Here is a 22,223-nt window from a genome sequence, read left to right on the forward strand (position 1 = left end):
GATAAATACCAAAATGTGACTGCCACCAGTTAGGAACAGGACAAGAAGTACATTCTGAGGATGCTCAGCATCATGTGATTTGTTATTAAATAGTACACAATGGAAAAGGATAAGTATAGTTTTGAGAACAAGTCAATTCAGGATAGGAAATTACTCAGCTTTTAGGAATTAAAGACTGAGCACAAGTGAAGTAAAAAACATACATACTGTATAATGAAGCAGTAACATAATTTAACTCATAGTTTCCTATCCTCCTGCATTCTGCAGGAGACTCCCTGAAATAACAGCAACCTCCCTCTCTCTCTCCCTCATTAGTCTAGCAATCTCCCTAATTTTCACCTAGCCCCCATTACACTGAAACATTTTAGGGGAAAAAAGGAATGAGAGACAGATACATTTACATTGAATCATCAGCGCTATTTCCTAGCTCTTTACCAGGTATAGTATCTCTTACTAACTGCTTTGGGGGTTCATCGAAATTTGTATATAAGTCATTTAATGATTCCTCCCAGATGTAGCAGTACAACCCCCAGGGCCGGCCCTAGGCATAGGCAGGCTAGGCAATTGCCTAGGGCAGCAGCCTATGCCTAAGGGCAGCATTGCGTTAAGCTGCTGCTGGGAGACATACCGCAGGTCACACTCGTACTGTACGGTAGTGGCTCACGCGTCGCAGCAGCCCCCCACCCCCCGCCCGCTGCCCTCGCAATGATGTCGGGCGCAGGCGCAGCTTAATGTTTTCACATCCGCCCGGCCAGCCGCGGCGCACCCCCACGTGACACACGCGGTGACGCAGGCGGCAGGCGGCTCAGTGCTCGCCCTCACATCCCACACTCTGTCCCACCTCCTCCAGCCGCCGCGGCGCGTGCTGGGAGTAGTGGAGGAGGGACAGCGACAGTGAGCCACGCAGCAGCAAATGGAGTGTATGGTGGCAGGTGAAACGCCACCATCATCAGCGCCTGTGCCTTGCCCCTGTGATTCTTCCAGCCAGCCAGTGTAACTGTGAGTCTTGAGTCTGTGGACTTGATCCTGATACCTACACTAATATATATATATATTTATATATATATTGCGTTTAGCACCTGTTTCTTTAACAATAAAAATGTCATAAACCAGCATGTTCTTTTTTGTGTGTAAACACTAAATTTTTTGGTGGTATCATCTGCTAGGGGGCATCAAAAAAAATCTTGCCTAGGGCACCAAATTGGATAAGGCCGGCTCTGACAACCCCCCCCCCATCCCCACACTTCTAGGTGCCATGTTCACAATCTCTTTTCACAATCTCTCCCTATAGACACACCGTTTGGATGGAGCATGACACGTCCTCTCAATGGGATGCTTTGAAAAATGCTATTACCAACTATAATCTCCCTGAAAATAGTTTTCAAAAGTAGGCAAGTATGATTTAACTCATAACTAAAATCAAATGACGGGGGTCTAATTTATTAAGAAAACATCTGAGACACAGTTTAAAATATTTTTTTTTTTTTGCCAATGTCACACACCCAGAGTTCAGCAGACGTAGCTAAATATCCACTAATGTGCACTGGTTTCAGATGCAGTGGCAGGAGTTGGACACAGTAGGCCTGATTCAGGTGTGGTTGAAGTAGGGGCGTGAGCTCCAAAGTACCGATGTTCAGTAATTTGCACATCTGTCTGACCATACTGCACATGTGCAGTACAGGTTGGCCACACGGGTGTGGTATGATGGCCCGACAGTCAAGATCCTGGTGGTCAGTATACAGACATCGGAATCCCGACCACAGGAGCTCCAACAGGAGGGTGACCACAAAGAAGCCCACACGAGGGAGAATAGTTGTCAATTGGGATCCCGACTGTCGGGCATTTGAACAGCTGGGATTCCGACGTCGGCATACTGACCATTGGGATCTCAACTGTCGAGCCGCCATCCGGCACCCAGCCACACTGCGGTATCACACTGTCAGTAACTGAAGGTCTGATGCCATATGGTGGCACGGAGGGGGCTATGAAGGCCTCTGTTTTTCCATGTCACCTCCATCACAGGAGAGTGACTAGGCCAGGATCTCCATCAGAGTACATAGGTTTACTGGCGATTAGGTAGGACTTGTGGCTGCTGGCTTGGAGGCCTCATTGCAGATGAGTAATGCAGCAGGAGGCTCTGATACAAATTACTCAAACCTGTAGGATCCATGTGAATTAATCAGTGTAGGCCTGTTTATCTTCCTGATTAACTGTAAAGAAATATAAATTATTTACTCTGGTGATGACGGACAGTTCAGCTTGCTCTATTGTACTCACTAAGTATTCACCATCTCCTCATCCACTTCTATATATTGTATGTTCGAGACCCAAAATCCACAACATTTAAGTCAGGCTTTACTCATGGTGGCACTGTGACATATAATCAAGGCTCCTGTATTGGGTACAGGTTGCAAGTACTGCTCCAGCAAAAGCTTACCTTTTCATAAATAATGCCTGCTTTATTTAAAAATGTTGATATTTGCTCCTCTAGGTATGAAAAGTCAGTTTATACATGTTCCTCATATTGCATCTGAGTAAATGTAACTTAATGGTCTCTATTAACATCCACCCCCCCCCCCCCCCAGATCTAATGTAACTACTAGACAGCAAGGTATAGAGAACACTGAATATGGTAGCACAGTGAGTAGCACCAGGGAGCCCATTACTTGGGAGGATTTTGTGGGATTATTTCAGTGATATTTCAATTTTTGCTCTACCTGTCCCTCATGTGTCTCCCCATGTGTAATGATATCTGAATTGCAGCTATTTCTCTCCACTATTTCTGACATTCACAGTCATTTAAGGAAAGACTTTCAAAGAAAGGCGGCCTTTCCCTTGCTCCTCTCTCTATGTCCCTCTAACCCTACGCAAAAGAGAAACCAGCCCATTTCAGCGTGACGGCTTTAGCAAGAAAGAACTTCCAGCCTCTGATCTGCTTTGAAGCCAAGACTGTTTAGCAGGGGTATCACAGCTTAACTGTAGAGGAAGACACAGTGCTTCAGAAACAGTAGATCTGCATGTGCTGAACAAGAAAATGACCAAGTCTCACTGCAATATACAGGATATTAAGGAACATCTATTTACTAATCAGAGTGTCTATTAATGCACACTGCTCACACTGGGTTTATTGTATACCGAATCACTGTGAGCACTGCATATTTTTCATCCCTGTATTTATCATACATTACATCAAAGATGCAGACAGATGTGATAAACAAATACAAATTAAGTAACTGACGATATATGAAACACTCCTCTTGGCCAGACACATTGTTTAAAAATAATTGATATAGAAATATATATTAAAGTTCCTTCAGCAGCAGGTCATATAACACGGAAGGAAGAATGATGAAGCTGATCTATATAGCACTCATACATTTTTACTCCCAAAGAGGATAAATAAAGGAAATCTACCAGAAGATAATATTACGGAGAATCTTTCTATGGCGAATTAAGGGGTAGATTTATTAAGATCGGTGGAGTGATAAAGTGTCTGGTTTTTATCACCGGTCAATCAGCTCCTATCTGTCATATTTCAAACCAAGCCTGTAACTTCACATGTAGGAGCTGATTGGCCGGTGATAAAAACCAGACACTTTATCACTTCACCGAGCTTAATAAATCTGCCCCACAGTTACCAACCTAGCCCACCCTAACTCGTAGATTGTATGTATCCACCAGCATTCCCAGGCGAGTTTAGGTAAGCTTAACACGCGGTAAATTGTCTTAAAGATGTCCAGGATTATAGGAAGGATAAACATAGTGCCCTGTGGCTTTATTTCAGCTTTAACTGTACTGGCCGATTCAAACTCTACATACTGCGGGTAGGAAAGGCTAAATATCATTGTAGATATGGAAATAAATATGGACCCACTTGTATTATGAGCATCTCCAAGACTAGATTACAGGATGGACAACTGAGGTACTTGCCCCATGGTTTCCCACACACTGTCTCCCCAGAATTGGCCCTGTTATTAAAATGAAAGCATGGCATTACCGGGTTTCTATTCCCATTCCTGTTCGGCAGCTCAACAGTTCTTTAGAGCAGCCACTGAGGAGCTTCTCACTACACAGTCAGTCTTGAGTAAGTCAAGTTCTGTAAGAGACTGTCCCAGAGCCACCTGCAGCTGCTGCGATGCTGAAGTGGAATGTGTCAACCTGAGACTAGCTTCATGACCAGTGACACCAATGTACTCCACCTTAATTATTAATACTATTATGCAGGCACATAGCAGTAGAATGGGTGGAGGCTGCGATGGCACAAAGTATGGGTAAAAACCAGAATCGGACATCACCCCAGTAAGCTGGACTGGCGCTATTCATCAAAATCTGTCATTGTGGAGCTTATAGTGTCCGGTCCGGGGGGTGGATTGCCGGGAGGGGGGGGGGGGGGCTGTCCGGTGGGGCTGCTGAGACACCTGTCACCGGGGTGAGGAGAAGAAGAAGAATAAAGCCACCCTGTATGGTCCGTTGGGTGTAATGAAACCGGAACGTCTGGACCATATGAGGAGGCTGTATTCTGACTTTTCTAAAAAAGTCAAAAATTTACTTGTAAAAACACTCTCTTTTCTGCGAAAATAAGCAGAAAGCCATGCAGTAATACACTGCAGTAATCGAATCACAACTATTGTGCTACACCAATTTAAGACATCATCAGTGGGTATCCCCCACTGCACCAACACACTGAATAAGGTCAGCGTTATATTCAGACATCGCACTTTATACAGCCCCATGTGCCTCCACGCTGGGGGACCTAGCCAAGAAGACACCACTTTACTAAATACTATAAATATAATTATATAAGTGTCGGCAGACAATACCTGTATACAGCTATAATAAGACAGTCGAAATTTGTGCGGAGTCAGTGAGCCACCGTTTTTTAAACACATCATATTCATGTTGTGTTGTTTGTGTGTTTTTATATTTCGCTATTTTAAATTACGTTAATAAAAGTTAACTTTTACTCGTGTGAGTCCATTTGAGGTGCACCACGCCAGGACATACTTTTCTTTCCTCTCTTTATGTATTATGACTCTTCCTCATGTCCCCGATGAAGGCTATCACAGGCACCCCCCTGGATTGGACATCCCCTGGACAGGCACTCCCAGACTGGACATTACAAGCTCCAATACAGAGTTTGATAGTCCATCCCGTGGTCCGGTTCCGGTTTTCACTTAGTCCCGACGATCCCTGGGTTTCAGCTGTGCAATCTTCCATATATTATGAAACATAATCTTTCTCATAGGTGTCCCTTAATTTTTATGTTTGCATACATGTCTCTAGTTTTTGAAGTCCTATTTATCCCACTGTTGTGAACTGTGGAGCCTTACACATGAAGATGATGAGAATAATATTATTTCCCTGCAAGGGTACAGTAAGATGTGGGTCTGTTTTGGCATCAGGAGCCACTTCTTAGAACCAAACAAGGTATAATATTTGCCATCATTGCCATGGCATTTTTCTGAAGACTTAAAGTGCCATCTGTATTTTAAAGATTTATTAATTTGTACAGTTCCTTTACTAGTTGCTGGATTTCTTTATACTAAACTACTTGAGGATTACATTTTTAGGGACTTTTCAAAAAATCATTGAACAAGTTATTTTTGGCCCAGTACGTTAATCAAGCTTCATTGACATTAAAGTAACAAAGGAATCTCCATTTTGCATTAACATAACAATACAATAAAGTGTTAAAATGGTAACAACCTATGTCATATAATAAATGATGGTAATGTAACGTTTATAAATCTACAATTGAAATCAATGCAAACTTACTTCAAGAACTGTACTTGGTCCTTTTAAATTATTAACATGTCCTGCACACTCAAAGAAAGAATACTGTACATGTTACTTTTCAGCAAAAATTTGTATAGTTTCACTGAATTGTATTACCAACTACACTTTTTAAAGGCACATAGGCCTTTTTCTGGGCTAGTAAGATCGAGATTTGTTTCCCTTATCCTCTGACCAAATTATTAGCCTTTCTTCCCTTTGGCCAGAATCTTGATCCTAGAAAGTGACAGTCTAATTGGGGATGTTTCATCAAAGTGCTCTGCTTTCCTATACAATCACTATAACAATGCCCAACACATTTTTGCTCTGCCAGTCTCTCGGCTTTATACTCTCAACATCCAGATTTTCATAATACCGAGACAGGAATTAAACATTACTCATACTTATAGTCACTTCTGCTATACCTGGAAGCAGTTTGGCTCAGTAGATGGATGCCATCTGATTGGCACTTGCCATTTATAAGATCCAATGGGTGCGGTCTACTAGATTTGGCATCTTATTGGCACATCTTCAGCCTGTCAACAGATAGTGTGGGTCATCAGAATTGTAAAGTTAATTATCAGGGTCTTGGATCTCAGCTTTGTCAGTAGAGATGTGGGACACCATAGATTTGAGGAACTATATTGTAAACCCACCAAGAGATTGGGGATCCACATCAGAAAACTACCAAGGTTTGGGGGTCTCCATTGGATTGGTGAGAGTGAGTATTGTATAGCAATTTATGGATCTGATTTTTACAGTGGTGTCTAGAACATGATCAGCATTGTTACAGTAGTCAGTAGTATGCATTACATATTGTGGACCAGAAACAAAGATGTCTATGTATTCATAACTGGTCCCCATCTTTTCTATCCAATTTGTATTCTGGTCTTTACCACATACTCAGTCTGGCTTCCATATTGTTTATTACAAGTCTCTCGGTATTATACAGTAGTCATTAAAATACTTTCTGTTTTGTACATTGACCACTAAAAAGTGACCTGTCTGGTATATTGGGCATGATAACGTTCTCTGTATTGTACATTGGTCACTACAATGCTCTCTGTATTATGCAGTGGTCACTAGAATGTAGTATTGTACATTGAGAACTAGATAGTTCTTTTTAAAATACTCTGATATAATATATAACATATATTTTAGTTATTGTATAAAATCATCAAAAAAAATATCACACACTCACTTTTTGACTATGCCAAACTACCACTGAAGCACGAAAGGCCTTGCATTTTAAGCATGTCAGTGTTTTTCCAGAATACATGGGAGTTCAAGAATGGTCTGTTCTTCCCTGGAGCACCACCAGATGAAGTACAGTTTCCCTGAGTTAACCCTCATTTTTTTCTCTGGCTGCTCCAGAAGCTGCTAACAATTAAAGGGATTTTTTTTCTTGTTGTACAGACTGAGATATAGAGAGTGCAAGAGAGAATATTGGGAGCAACCACCCCCTACATCTTCCCAGCTGTGATTTATGGCCAGCTGCACAACTGAGTGTATAAAGACAGAAAAAGATGGAAGTAGAGGCCCAGGCACTTATGATGGGATAATAGGTCATACTCTACAGAAATGTTATGTTATATAGAGCATAGTGTTTCTGGAACAAATTATATTTTCAGTACATTTAGAAAACATATATAAGACTTGCATTTTAAACAACCATCAGGTCTTATCTGGATTACCAGAACATGATTTTATTTCCCCCCTTCGGAAAAAAGGACAGTGGGAAGCCAAAAAAGCATGCGGTCTTAGATCCCATAGGGTCTTCATCTCTCTCTAAACCTGTTGCCCTGGGTGGTGCACAAAAATAATCCAGATTATGTAGTAATGTAACATACGTCCTGTGGAGATGCACACATTAGCCATCCCTTTACCTCTGCAGAGTTAAGAAATATTTCTAGATTTTAACATACATATTCTCTTATTGACAAATGTAATGGTCTAAGCATAGATATTATACCATATTGATACATTTATATTATTCCTACATTTTAATTTTTTGAAATGCAAAATGCAGTTTAAAGTGCAATGTTGCCAGCCAAATCAAACTGTCCAGAACACAAAGAAATATCCAAGATCTGATGCAATGATTGGGTTACTCAGAATGGCCCTCTCAGTTAATCATATGGCTACAGCTTGGGCCACCTATAAGGTCTTAAGGAGCCCATACACGCTCCGTTTTTGCCGGCTCCGTTTTGTACTATGCACCCGCGCATCACATAGTACGGTACAAAAAGTATGTGCTGCACTTTTTGTACTAGGTACACACCGTATCGGATCGCAGTGCATGCACACTGCATGCACTAGGGATGCGATCCGATACGATGTGTACTTTAAAAGTACAGAACGGAGCTTTAAAACTGAGCGTGTATGGGCTCCTTTAGCCCTAACATTATTATAATCAAGCACTTAAGGACAGCCAGAGACAAATAAGACCAATAAGACAAACGACTGTCTGAAGTTTATATATTGAATTGAAATAATAATATATACATTCCAAATTCCAAGATGAGCATTATAGTGCACTTATTAACACCTCTGTAGTGTTGTGACAATTGAATAAGTTACAGGACAGACACAGGAAAAATTCTTCTCTTTCTAAAAGCTTACTGTCCAGTTATTGTGAAGCTCAGACAAGCACTGTCTGATAATCCTGTTTGGAGAGGTCTCCTGCTCGCTGATATATACCCTTTGGGATACAAGAGGGCTTAGCACTGCTTGATTTAGACTACATGGCCAGTGTTTAAATGCTTCACTTGCTGAGGAAAAAAAACACAGCTTAATACAGCTGTCTTGAATCCTGTCAAACAGCATTTGAGCAATGTGAGCCTGGACACAACAAGAATACAAGGAGGATTGAGAAGGTAAATAAAGGTCGCAACAGTTCCATATGTGATCAATTAAATAAAATGCGAGATCAGCAAATCATAACATTCAGATGCAGGGTCACAAAGAGCTTAAAGTACATTACATAACTGAACTTCATATAGGATTTCAAACTTGTTTTAGAAATATTTTATTATAATACTTGTGCTAATGTTGTATTACAGTACCTCTTTACAGTTTTTTGTTACAGACTACCCCCCCATAAATAAAAGCAGATAGAACTGCAAGATGTATGTACCCACCATTTGCAGTGCAATCGATTATTGATAGATTGTGCATGAACTGCAGCCTACATGCGCGAGGCCGTCCAGCAATAAAAACCCACTATTTATCGTTGGCCATCGAAGCCAGCATTTATAGGTGGTAACTGCCCATTATCTGGGAGTGTCAGGGAAAACGCAGGCGTGCCCTGGTCTTTAAGCAGAAGTCATGTGACTTGAGTTCAGAGTCCAATCTGACTGTTTCTATCGCAGCCGCCAAGTAATTCCTGGGCTACGCATAGACCGCACACACTGGAACAAAGCATTAGATGGTGAGCAGCTTGTGAATGGATTTGCAGCTATTCGCCGATCCAGCTATATTTCGCAAGCCTTGCTAAGCAATTCGGAGGGATTTCCCTCAGACTGGGCAGTGGCTATCTAATCGCAGGGCGCTGCTTAAATATTTTAAGGATCTCTCACAGCAACGTTGGCATTCATAGATAGGATTAATGGCCGAGGCACCTGAAAACAAGCAAATTATCAGGGATTTCTATTCAGTAATTTAACGTGGCTAATTTAATTCCCCTATAACTATGTATCTAAGTTACAATTCTACCCCAAGGACATTTCCAAGTCAGTAAACCAATGTAATTGACAAGTTTGGTGGCAAAAATGGATGGTGGCCAAATTGGGCAGATCCCATTTTTTGGTATACTTCTTAATAGACCAGATGGACTGCAGTCAAGGTTATCTTCTGTTCCACCAGCAAGAATAAAATCCAAACCAGATTTGTATCATCTTTAGCTACTGTGAAAGGCAATACATGCCGCAATTTACCCAGCATGTGTCCTTATTAAGAGCACAGTCACACAAGACTTAATAGCCTGATTGCTTGGGCTTCAACGTGGCTGTGTATTTGCTCGGTGGGTGAGACAATTGAGGTAAGTGTGCTTAGTAGACATTTCCATCAAGATGTCACCCTTCTAAACGAAGACTGCGGCATGAATAAAACATAACACATGTACTCATCACTTCCTTCCTGAACTACTGTCATAGTTGCCTACCCTCCTGCATTCTGCAGGAGACTCCCCGAAATAGCAGCAATCTCCCTCTCTCCCTCATTAGTCTACCAATCTCCCTCATTTCACCTAGCCCACATTATATTGTTACATTTTTGGGGAAAAAAAGGAATGAGAGATAGATACATTACATTGAATAATCAGCACCATTTCCCAGCACTTTGGAAAGTATAGTAGCACTTACTAACTTCTTTGGGGCTCATCTACATTTGGATATAAGTAATTTTAAATTAAGCAACCACTCTTCTAGGTGCCACGTTCACAATCTCTTTTACAATCTCTCCATATATGGAACTAGACACTCCCTTTGGGTGGAGCATGACATGCCCCTTCAATGGTGCACAACTATAATCTCCCTGAAACTAGTTTTCTAAAGTAGGCAAGTATGACTATTGTAGCTTCCGTCTAATCAACATCTCATTAACCAGACCATTTAAAATGTGGCTTGCAGATACCTTACAACTCACAGTAAGGATTGTTTCCTCCAGGTTTCAGATTTCCTTACAACTAACACTTTGACAAGTCTGGGATAGGTGAAATGAGGGAGATTGCTAGACTAATGAGGGAGAGAGGGAGATTGCTGCTATTTCAGGCAGTCTCCTGCAGAATGCAGGAGGGTAGACAACTATGGTCTGCAACCTCACATACAGCTAGTTATATGCCAAATATATGTGTATCAGGATTTTCAAGAATGCCTGACATGTGCATGTACAGGTGGAATAGGTAAAGGATGAAGCGTAAAGTGCTGTAGGCCATTTAATTAAGTCTGTGTTACAGTACTTATGTATGAATTGGTAAAAGACCACTAGGGTAAAGTTTTTGGTATCCAACATCAAGGCTCATTTTTCAGGATGCCACAAGCAGCATCATGCTATGACAGGCTGGGCATACTGTTATACTGAAACCAGCAGTGTGTTGTCCTTCTGTCATAGTGGGCCACATCACTAGAGTCCAACCTGTTCCAAAAATAATCCTCCTCTGTGAAAGACCAGCCCCATGCTGTTCGGCATAAAGGGGGTGATTCTGGCTGGTTTGTAAAACCAAACTGAGGGCCTTGTTCTGGTTGGTTCGGATGGCTCCGAATGCGTACGGACGGCCGATGGTTGGTATTTGTGCATGTGCAGAGGCGTATCTGCGCATGTGTGAACGCCGCACACGTCTGAATACGGCGTGAATTCTGTACAATCCGAACAGGTGGTGGAAAGGGGCGTGAAGGGCTGTTTGGGCTCATTACCATATGCGTACACCCCGCGTTTCATGGGTGTTCCCATGAAAACGCTGGGTGTACGTATGGTAATGCGGCCGTGGACATATGGCATATCCGGATGCCAGCTGCCCGCCCATATCCCTGCTTTTGCACGGAGAAATGCCAGAGTGGTCTCGAGCACTCAGTGTTGCCTGATCACTTGGTCCAGCATTCGATGGTTGGCGACCATCGGAGGATGGGGGAGGTTCCCACAGATGGAGGAGGTGTTCACATGGAAAATCCACTCGCGGTCCGTTCAGTCGGCGTCTTACCGCATTCGGACAGTGTGATCGATCCGTACGGAACGCGGAGCTAAGAACACTTGGTTCCAGTCCGCAAATACGCATCCGTCCGAGCCAACCAGAATAAGGCCCTTCTTAGATGGACAAAACCATGTGCACTGCAGAGGGGCAGATGTAAAATGTGCAGAGAGAATTAGATTTGGGTGAGTTATTTTGTTTCTGTGCATGGTAAATACTGACTGCTTTATTTTTACACTGCAATATAGATCTCACTTTGAAGTAAAACCCCACCCAAATCTAATTCTCTCTGCACATGTTACATCTGCCCCCCTGCAGTGCATATGGTTTTGTCCATTTAAGAAGGATTTTGTCAGAAAGAGTGAACTAGAATAAGGCCCTATGTGCACTGCAGGTGGGGCAGATGTAACGTGCAGAGAGAGTTACATTTGGGTGGGGTTTGTTCTAACTGAAATCTAAATTGCAGTGTAAGATTAGCCAGTATTTACTCTGCACAGAAACAAAATAACTCACCTAAATGAAACTCTCTTTGCACATGTTACATCTGCCCCACCTGCAGTGCACATGGTTTTGTCCATTAAAGAAGGGGTTTGCTTTGCAAACCAACCAGAATCATCCCCAAAGTTCTACAAAATGCTGAAGCTTGCAGAACTACAATCGGAAACTACTTAGATTCACTGGCACTTTTTAATTATACATGACCCTATATATTATATTACCAGATTAGAAAGTAAGGATCAAACATTTAATATGGTCAATTGCTAACATTCTAATAATCACTCCATTTTGCCTATTGCATCTTCTCTGGTTTATCTCCTTTCTAGGATAGTGGCGGCATACAGCCAGATTCACTGGACACGATTGCTGCTTGTATAGTAAAGGATACTTTGGACACACAAGTTTATCCAGGAGCCATGCAGTCATATGCAAATTAGCTGTAAGAAGCATTGGATAGACTTTCCTTTCATAGAACTAGGCTGTAAACAAACATAAGGCCCCTGACACCTGTCTATCACATGTAGAATAGAATGATGCACAGATTAGGGAGACAGGATTCCCCAAAGAGAATCCATCTATTACAACATAAAGGTAATAATCCTCTTTGATAGAATGGAATACGGATACAGAGTACATCTGCTTATTTTTACGGTCATTATATGGCGCATGTTATTTAAACATATTATTACAGTTACTTTCCAAACTTGTATACAAATATTGATTCAAAATGAGAAATGTTTGCAATATGAAAGCATTCATGTCATCCTTTTATACTGCTGAGAACCACATATACAGCATGCTAATGTGTGATTGGAATAATTTCATTGTCTACTTGAATCAGTAGGTTTTGTTTGGTCATTGCAATAAACTGGATACTGGAACAAATAAGATAATCACTATTTATTCAAGGCTAGATGCCAATGGTCAACTATAAGCCATTCATTGGGCAGTGCGGACGGTGTAATGGTCTCACAGTGCCTCACAGCACTGAGGTCATGGGTTTGATTCCCACCATTGCTCTAACTGTGTGGAGTTTGTATATTCTCCCCGTACTTGTGTGGGTTTACTCCGTGTACTCCGGTTTCCTCCCACAATCCAATAATATACCGGTAGGCTAATTGGCTCCCAAAAAACTTAATTATATTAAGGGAATATAGATTGTAAGCTCCACTGGGGCAGGGACTGGTGTGAATGTTCAACTATCCTCTGTAAAGTGCTGCAGAATAGGTATGAGCTATATAAGAAACTGTTAATAAATAAATAATAATAAATAAATAATTACTTACATTATAGGGGCATATTCAATTGCTGTCGGAACTACCGTCTTGTCGGAAAGATGGCAGTTTCAGGCTTGAATAGGTCAAAGGGGTTCCGACCTATTCAATAAGCTTTGTTTTTTCTGACAGGTGTGGAATGCTCCGACATGTCAGAAATCAGGTGGATTGGCGGAATAGCCCTCAATCCATCAGCTTTTTTCTAAAACAGGCCCACATCCGACTTTAAAAAAAGTCGGATTGAGGCACGGAGGACGTTGCCGGGTGAGCAGCAGCAGCTCACCCGGTGCCATCCTACCCACCTCCCTCCTGCCAGGACCCAGTCACTCACCTGTCCTGTCGCCAGACCCGGTGAGAGCAGCTCACCCTGCACCATCCCGCCTCCCAGCTGCCCCGTCGTTCACCCGGCTGGGTGAGCAGCAGCAGTCAAATCCAAAAAGTTATATTTAGCTGCTATTTGAAAATCCCAATTCGGATCCATTCCAACAAAAGAATGTCGGAATGGATCAGACTTTAATTCCATATACTCCATAGGCTCAGAGCTGTATATTTAGGGTATAGCTACACATATAACAGGCACCTAGAAAATGTATGCAAGTCTCTGTCAATGAACAATGTATTATTGTCTGGGCTTTGGTAGGATAAAATAAACCAACAGGAGGAACGTGATAGAGGCATGCAATAATGATGCTGGCCGGAACCCTTATATATTGTATTATGAAGACATTGTAAAATAAAAGCAATAAAATAATAACATTCATGAGTTTTTGTTGGACTAATAAATACATCTCTTTAGTCACTTAGGACCGGTACTAGAAGCCCAAGTCTCGAAAGATTCCAGAAGAAGCCAAAGTCTTACCTGAAAAAAGCCTGGTGGCATGGGTCCTCCTGGCATTCCATCATTTGGAGGCATGTTGCCCATCACAGGACTGGGAGCAGCAGCAGCACTCTGAGGGAAACACAGAAAAAGAATGTATGAACAAGAAGCACTGCACAAGGCTCTCCAGGCTATTGCATAGAACGGCTTCCTACTAGGCAAAGAACATAATGAACAAACTTCTCAAACTTCATATTTATCGGTGTCTTGGCAGCTACATCAGAAAAACAGACATCTGTCCAAGTAACAGGGTTAAAATAAAAAAATAAAAAACTGCTTTTTTGGTTTAAACCGTATTTTTCTGGTTTAGACCAAATTTTTTTTGCATTAATGTTTTAATGAATACAAATGTAATCTTGTTCACTGGCGTAACTATAGTACCGCAGCCCCCGCCACCGGGGGGGGGGGGACGCTGTGCATATGGGGGCGCCGGGGGCTGCGGTGCTATAGTTACACCTCCCCCCAATCCCCCGCAGGCTTACCTATTTCGCTGGTCCCGGTGGCTCCGTTCTTCTGCTGAGGACCACCACAAAATGGCCGCCCCCATATAGCACACAGTTCTCTGAAACTGTCTGCTGTATGGGGGGTGGCCATTTTGTGGTGGTCCTCAGCAGAAGAACGGAGCCACCGGGACCAGCGCGAAAGGTAAGGCTGCGGGGAATTGGGGGGGGATTGAGAGGGTTTGAATGGGCGGCGGGGGGCGCCCCCCCTAACGGCAGGGGGGTGCCCAAAACGTAGCTACGCCGCTGATCTTGTTTGTTATAATAATAATGTGAAACATTGCGATGTATTAGAAACCTTGATCAACCATGATTTAATGCTTTCTAACATGTACCCTTTGAATGCCAAAGTTGTTCTGAGAGATGTGCTAATAACCGCTTAAATATGCCCGGGCTGTAGGTGAACAATATGAATTACTTTGGTTATTGCTGGCAAATGATCTGAAGTCAATTAATTGAAGTTTAGTTAAATATTGTGCTCCCCAAATAACAGTCACTTTGTAACGAGGCTGGCATTTTTAGCAGATATTTTGCCTCATATTATTCCACATTTGTGTTGCTTGTGATCTTCATCTAAGTAAATCACACACCCAACAAAGATATAGGGAGGTGAATCAGATAAGAGAGGTGTTAATTTTGCTAAGCATTAAGCTTTTATTAATGTATTGGTGGTGTTTTAAGCTGGGCTGCTAAGCCCCTCCTGCTTCCCCCACCTCACAGGGGTCAAAGTGGGCCATGGCTGGATAAACACACTGCCTGGTTATTAGGAGCATTTACCTGATCATCTGAGGATTAAACAAGTGTACCCAGCTTTACTCTTCAATATTGTGAGTGTTACATGTTGTTACCTCTGCTTGATGCTAGGCAGATTTAACACCTCTTTTTATCTGACTCACCTTCCAATATCTTTGTTGTATGTGTGATTTACTGAATAGGTTCAGTTTACTTAAATGAAGACCACAAAACACAGAATGTGGAATAATACCAGGGATTCCCTAAAATAGTTTTTTTTTTTTTGTAAGAAGTCACGGTGTTGTGCCAGCATATAAAAAAACCCCCACAGAAATTAAGAACAAAAGAAAAAAAATACACGTTTAGTTTAAACCATGCTGGATTAAACTAGCCAACTCTGCCAAGTGATATGTGGAATTAAAATAACCTACCAGTATATTTTTGAAAAGTGGGAGGAAAACGGAGTACCCGGAGGTAACCCACGCAAGTATGGGGAGAATATACAAACTTCGCATAGGTAGGGCCATGGCGGGAATTGAACCCATGATCTCAGTGCTTTAAACTACAAGGACAGATTCGCCAAATTAAGGATGTTTACGCTGGAGAAGAGACATTTAAGAGGAGACATGCTTAACATGTACAAATATATCAGAGGGCAATATTATGAACTATCAGACAACCTCTTTGCTTTGAGGTCAGAGACTAGGAGATATGGGCATGCGCTCAAAGTAGAAGAGAGAAGATTCCATACAATTAAATGGAAAGGCTTTTTTTACAGTCAGGGCACTACAGGTATGGAACTTTCTTCCAGAAGAGGAGATGATGGCAGACACATCGAACACATTTAAAATAAGGTTGGACATTTATTGGAAAAAAAAAAACATTCAGGTAAAACCCATAACCACTATGTAGTCAATGTTAACACAAAGTACATATTGCAAATAGGGAATGAAAAATATGGATCAAAGGTTGAACTTAATCTACATATGTCTTGTTTCAACCTCAACTACTATGTTACTATGGATACTCGATGCTGATTTAAAATGTATGTATTCCATACAAGGTAGGGTAAACTATGAAATAGGTGAATGTAGACTATATAAAATATGACCAATGGGCATATTTATTAGTACATATTGGCAAATAAAATCTCTATATCACAGTGATACAGATGTTTGTAGTGCTACAATTCACCAAACCTGGGCCTTCTCTTCAAACCCCAGTGGAAACCCTTCTCTGCAAGTGTTCTTTCATATGCTGTCAGCGAAAGCACACAGTAATGTGTACACAGTAGTTTGACCCAGGGAGGTTCAAGCCATCTCAATGTGCATTAAGCCTCCACTGAGATCTGTTGGAATGGAGGCATTAATAGTTGAACACAGTAGAAATCTCTCAATTCTACAGTGTTAACCTAGTGATCCATTTATAAGATCCCTTTATCTGGAAAAAATGTGTAAGCCAGGGTTTTAGCCTCAGTTTAATATTAAAGAGATCCCCAAGGTATGGATTTGTATTTGAATATTTCCTTTTTTGATAAGCAACATTGATACTTCTTAAATAGCTACATACAATAACTTGGTTACAGAGCCCGCTCTACTATTAGACAACTGTCTAGGGCAGTGATGGCTAACCTTGACACTCCAGCTGCTGTTGAACTACACATCCCAGCATGCCTGCTACAGTTTTACTATTTGGCCATGCTAAAACAGTTGCAGGGCATGCTGGGATGTGTAGTTCCACAACAGCTGGAGTGTCAGTGTTATCCATCACTGGTCTATGGGCACTGGGCTCTGAGGGGTGTTACTCAGTCTACCAGTCACAATATTCTCAGCATTCTAGTCCAGGGTTGCTTACCCTCCCGGGATGGCCGGGAGGGTCCCGATAATCGGGTCACCCCCCCGGCCAACCGGGAAAGGTGGGCAACCCTCCCGGATTCTGGGGAACCCCCACTCTCCCCCTGATTGTGGCTTAACCCCCACCCTGACCGCGGCGTTTAAATAACCTTTTCTCCCGATCTTCGGGGAGGGGGCGGGGCTAAAGTGGCATAATCGCGTCATTTAGCCCCGCAACCTCCACGGAGATCAACAAATTGGGTCACTTTAATTCATGGGGCGGGCTTAATGACATCATGCTTAAGCCCCACCCACGAACTCCTGCAGAAAGAATCCTCTCCGGGCTTCTCCGGGAGAGGAGCTTTAAAAAGTCGGCAACCCTGTTCTAGTCTCAGAGGCCCTTATTCTGATCGGTGCGTACTTTTCCGTATTCTTTCGGATGGCGTTTTTTAGCCGTCGGCGCATGCGTGGAGAACGCGACGCGCATGTGCCACGCATGGTCTCCGTACTTGTTCTCATTAATACCGTACAGAAATGTGCACCGCAATCACTCGGGCAATATGGGTGTGTTATGGGCGTCATGCGGAATGACACAGGGGCGTAGTTTCAAAGTGGGCTAAACTGGGCGGAAACATGGGCGGACACGGGGGAGTACACATATTTTGGTAGGCGTGCATTCGGACAGCACGCTGAATGCACGCGAACAAAAAGGGAAGAAATGTGCGGTGTCCAAAAGGCTACTCTTGCTTTGCGGACACCACTCGGTCATGCGCTAGGCAATCGGAACGCCTAATCAGGACGGACGCACCTCAACCAATGTCACCTGAACCCAATACAATCACATACTTTACCCATTACTTGTGAATTACACGCTTCTCACTGCTACAATTGGAAGCATTGCAGCTTAAAGGGAACATTACATGCTGCACTTGTCACACACTTTTACACTGCAAATAATGCACACAACTTAATATTAATAATACTAATACACATGTCCCTGCTGCTTGCATACAATCTGTAGCCTCATATAGGTGAGTAGAGTTTACTGGTGATTGATCTGTGTAAACTAGATTCAGTATGGCATAAATGGAGTATGGCCAGGCGTGGCTTAGACTGGAGTAACAAGTGGTCAGTGCCCCTGGGCCCTCCTCGAGCTAACCACCCCCTGCGGTCTGCATGTATGTTTTGCACCATAATTGTGTGTGGATTTGGTCTTAGTAATGCTTTTGAGCATGGGAGTGGGTTAGTGCTGCAGCTTCCCCTAACTGGCATTATGACAATGATTTCTGGAGCAGACCATCAGCAGGCAAGCCATGCTTGATTGCACAAATGTACTGAGCATTCCTGAGAGTTGTGTAACTCCCCTGCCAGGCTCCATCATATAACAGACACTGAACTTTGTTTGCAGAATTGTGATTGGTGCAGCGCGTGGCATGCTTCTCAGAGTTTAGTCATGGGTGGGTTTGGATTGAGAAGGAGCAGTATGACTGTGAGGTGTTCTACAGAGTAAAGGGTAGAGGGCCAAAATCAGGCTTTCCATGTAGTATGTATGCATGTATGTATAGGTGTATGTCTCATATATATAGTTAGATATGTGTGTATATATATATATATATATTTCTATATAGAGATATATATATATATATATATATTTTCTAAGAGAAGAAAAGAGGAGCGCTCCAAATAGTGCTTTATCTTTTTTTTATTTTTCAGCACAATAAAATATCCGACAGGTACACTTCAGAATGGCATCACGTACCGCAATAAACGGTTAGGCACAACCGCGGGTGATAAACAGCATAAATCAAAGCTGACAAGCAGCAGAATAGCAGGATGACTGGATACAAGTGCTCTCACCACTCTCTCCAACACGGAGTTCAGACCGACGCCAGGCCACGCCCCTACGCGTTTCGTCACGAGGACTTCGTGACGAAACGCGTAGGGGCGTGGCCTGGCGTCGGTCAGCTTTGATTTATGCTGTTTATCACCCGCGGTTGTGCCTAACCGTTTATTGCGGTACGTGATGCCATTCTGAAGTGTACCTGTCGGATATTTTATTGTGCTGAAAAATAAAAAAAAGATAAAGCACTATTTGGAGCGCTCCTCTTTTCTTCTCTTAGAAAATCCACTACCTGAGAATCCAGGTGCCCGCAAGGGTAATTTGAGGAAGCTGCCGGTCTCATATGATCTGAAGTGCTGTGATATTCTGTGTGGAAGAAGCCAGTTTCATTCCTGCTATTTAAAAAGAACAAGGACTTGCGCGCTAATTGGACTTTTCTTTTGATATATATATATATATACACACACCTGTCAGAATGAATGTTTAAAATGTAGGTTTGACTATGTTAAATGTATGCATGAATATCATTAGTCATTTTTAAATTTGAATTTCCTCCACAGATGAGCCTGCCCAAGCAGAGGAGGGTCGCCGTGGGGCCCTCCTTCGTCTACGAGGCCTGATGCGGCAAATGACAAGCCTCATTGAAAGCATAATTGATGCTGAAAATTAATTTTAATTTTTGATAATATTGTTTGTGAATAAATATTTATTTAAAGTTCTAAGTTGTCAGTGTTTTTTCCTAACATGCTAAAGTATATGTGTAAGTTGTTTAAAATGTTTAAAATAAGCAAAATGTACATAGTGTATATAGATGTATGATAGGGTCACATGCTGTAAGGGTTAATGTGTGTCGGAATGTGGGTTAGTATAGATGAGCATTTAATTGATTGAAATTGATAACAATCCCTTTTTCAGGAGGTTGCCTAATAGCCTAAGTGGGTCATGTGATCGCTGTGTGTACTCAGTACAAAAGTGTTGGATTGTGCGTAAATACTCCGCATCGGGGCATACGGACAGCTTTCCGTACGTTCTGACGCGGTAAGACCGTGCTTGTGCGGGAAGACCGTGCAAGAATCTGTACGTTTCCACCGCACACGCACGGTTTGTATGTCGCCTGTACACACGCCCTGTTCTTAAAGAGTGAGTCCGTCTGAATGCGGAGGACACGTGGGCGTTTTTTACGGACGATGCCCGCATGCCGCCACACAGCGTGGCGTGCGGATCGCACCGTAAGAATTCGGGAATATCCGCACCGATCAGAATAAGGGCCAGAGAGAGGCATCCTTGTAGAACTTATTGCAGACAGTTAAACCACTTCACACTATCACTTAATGGTCTTGAAACTTGGCATTGGTATATGGGTGGTGCTTCTAGGACCAGTCATTTTGCCTAGAGTGCTGAAAAACTTTGCACTGACCATGAATGGGGGTCTTTTTAAAGAAGAAAAGTGAAAGGCAACATAGAACAATTGCCGGTTTTTACTATAAAGTTTCCATTGCATTTATATTTTTTAAGTCCTGAGACATCACTTGAGGAAAACTGCTGCTCCTGCAGGGAGATTCTTTACATCTCTTGCATCTATGTAAAGATGTCCACGTGCACTGTGCATGCACCGGTGACATCAGAATCACCGTGACTCCTGGGGAAGAGGTGTGTCCGCAAGGAGGGAAATATGAGCCAGCAGGGAAGCAGAGATGAATGAACTGACCGATGGAGCAATGAGCTGCCCAGGGGAGAGAAGAGAAAACCAGGAAGAAAACATGTCTTCCAGGCTATGATCCTTACTAGCAGAAATAAAGGCACATAATGGCTGTTAAAGTTAGGTTTGTCAAATCAAATATGAAAGAACATAAATCCTGTTACAGCACAGTCCAATTATAGCCTATGTGGAATGCAGGATAAAAATGTAACACTGAAAATGCATTTTTGAACTATTTAAATATAGGAAAAAATAGAATGTGGTCTTTCTCTGGCTAAAATGCTTTAGAAAAGCCTTTTGATAGTTTATTAAATAGTAGTAGTAGTAGTTTGTTTATTTATATATAAACGCCCAGTGTGTATGGACCTTAAGAGACATAACAAAAAAAAAAAGAATTGTCAGACTGTCACACTACTTATGTATACTTATATGTATCTAAGGAGAGTCTACAAAGAAATGGGACAACCATTGCTGCAGGTACACTCCAGCGTGACATAAATATGCATGTGGAATGTTACTAGAAAGATGCAATACCATTCTTCCAGTAAAAATTGCATAAGTCGCAATGTTCTTACTGGATAGTGAAAAATAATGGTCTGTCTCTGCTCTAGAATCTCTCATTCACAGTTGCCATTAGCTGATGATGTCCTTTCTTTACACAACCATTTCCATGACCTTGGTCACTGTTCCTCATGAAACATTACCAGTGAGTTTCATCACTGTAGCTCCTGCCCTGAGTGTAAAGTCTCCCTCATGATCATTTGTTTTATGAAAAGCAATATATTGCGTAACTGGGCATTTTCGCACTTGAGGGTTTCGCGGAGCAGTTCCTCTGGCCAGGTTGCAGGGCATAAACTCCTTATCACACCTTGCAGTTTTGGACATTTGCGAATTCAGGCAGCAGAGATGTAGCAAGGTTATACCAGGCTTCTGGCATGTTTTAGGTGCAGTCATTAAAAATAAAATAAGTTATGGATGAGGTCATCTGGATAAATCAAGAGAAATATGGGCAGAGTATCGACAATGCAAACACTGCATGATACTAGGACCTTTTGGCCCATTATATTATGGCAAGTCTGAATGAATGATTGTATAATAAAGTACAGAATAAGATTATTAGGATATATCCAGAGCGCTGTCCATCTACCGCCATAACAAATATCCCCCGAACTGTGTAATGCGCATGCTCGCATATGTAAGTGGCGGGGGGCTTTTGGAGGGGAGCGCATCGCGCGTCTCTCCTTCCTATCCCTGTGTCACTGTGACTGGGCTGTCAGCCAATCAGAGCTCCAGGGCTGGCAGCCAATCAGGAGCCCGCGAGATATGATTGGCTGACGGCCCAGACACACAGTCAGAGTCAGGGACACAGTGAAGCCGGGGAAGAAGAGATGTGCGATGTGCTCCTCTCACCTCCCCAGGGAAGGGAAGCAGAAGCAGGCGGCGGGGGACTGGAGGGGGTGGGAGAGGAGACCTGACACAGCCAGTACTGCAGGAGGAGTCACTCACGGGGGTGAGT

At 42.5% G+C, this 22,223-nt stretch overlaps 1 protein-coding gene across 2 annotated transcripts in view; it reads right to left on the reverse strand.

Annotated features, from left to right (window-relative positions):
- SSBP4 (single stranded DNA binding protein 4) overlaps window positions 1–22,223 on the reverse strand; it is a 360,544-nt gene that overhangs the window by 52,163 nt on the left and 286,158 nt on the right. For both annotated transcript variants that reach the window (XM_083179459.1, XM_083179460.1), the window contains one exon: window positions 14,087–14,176. In XM_083179459.1, coding sequence (XP_083035585.1) covers window positions 14,087–14,176 — 90 coding nt within the window. The remainder of the gene's footprint in view (window positions 1–14,086; window positions 14,177–22,223) is intronic.

This window comes from Crinia signifera, chromosome 1 (genome assembly GCF_055691185.1).
Source record: "Crinia signifera chromosome 1, ASM5569118v1, whole genome shotgun sequence".
Classification (NCBI taxonomy): Eukaryota; Metazoa; Chordata; class Amphibia; order Anura; family Myobatrachidae; genus Crinia; species Crinia signifera.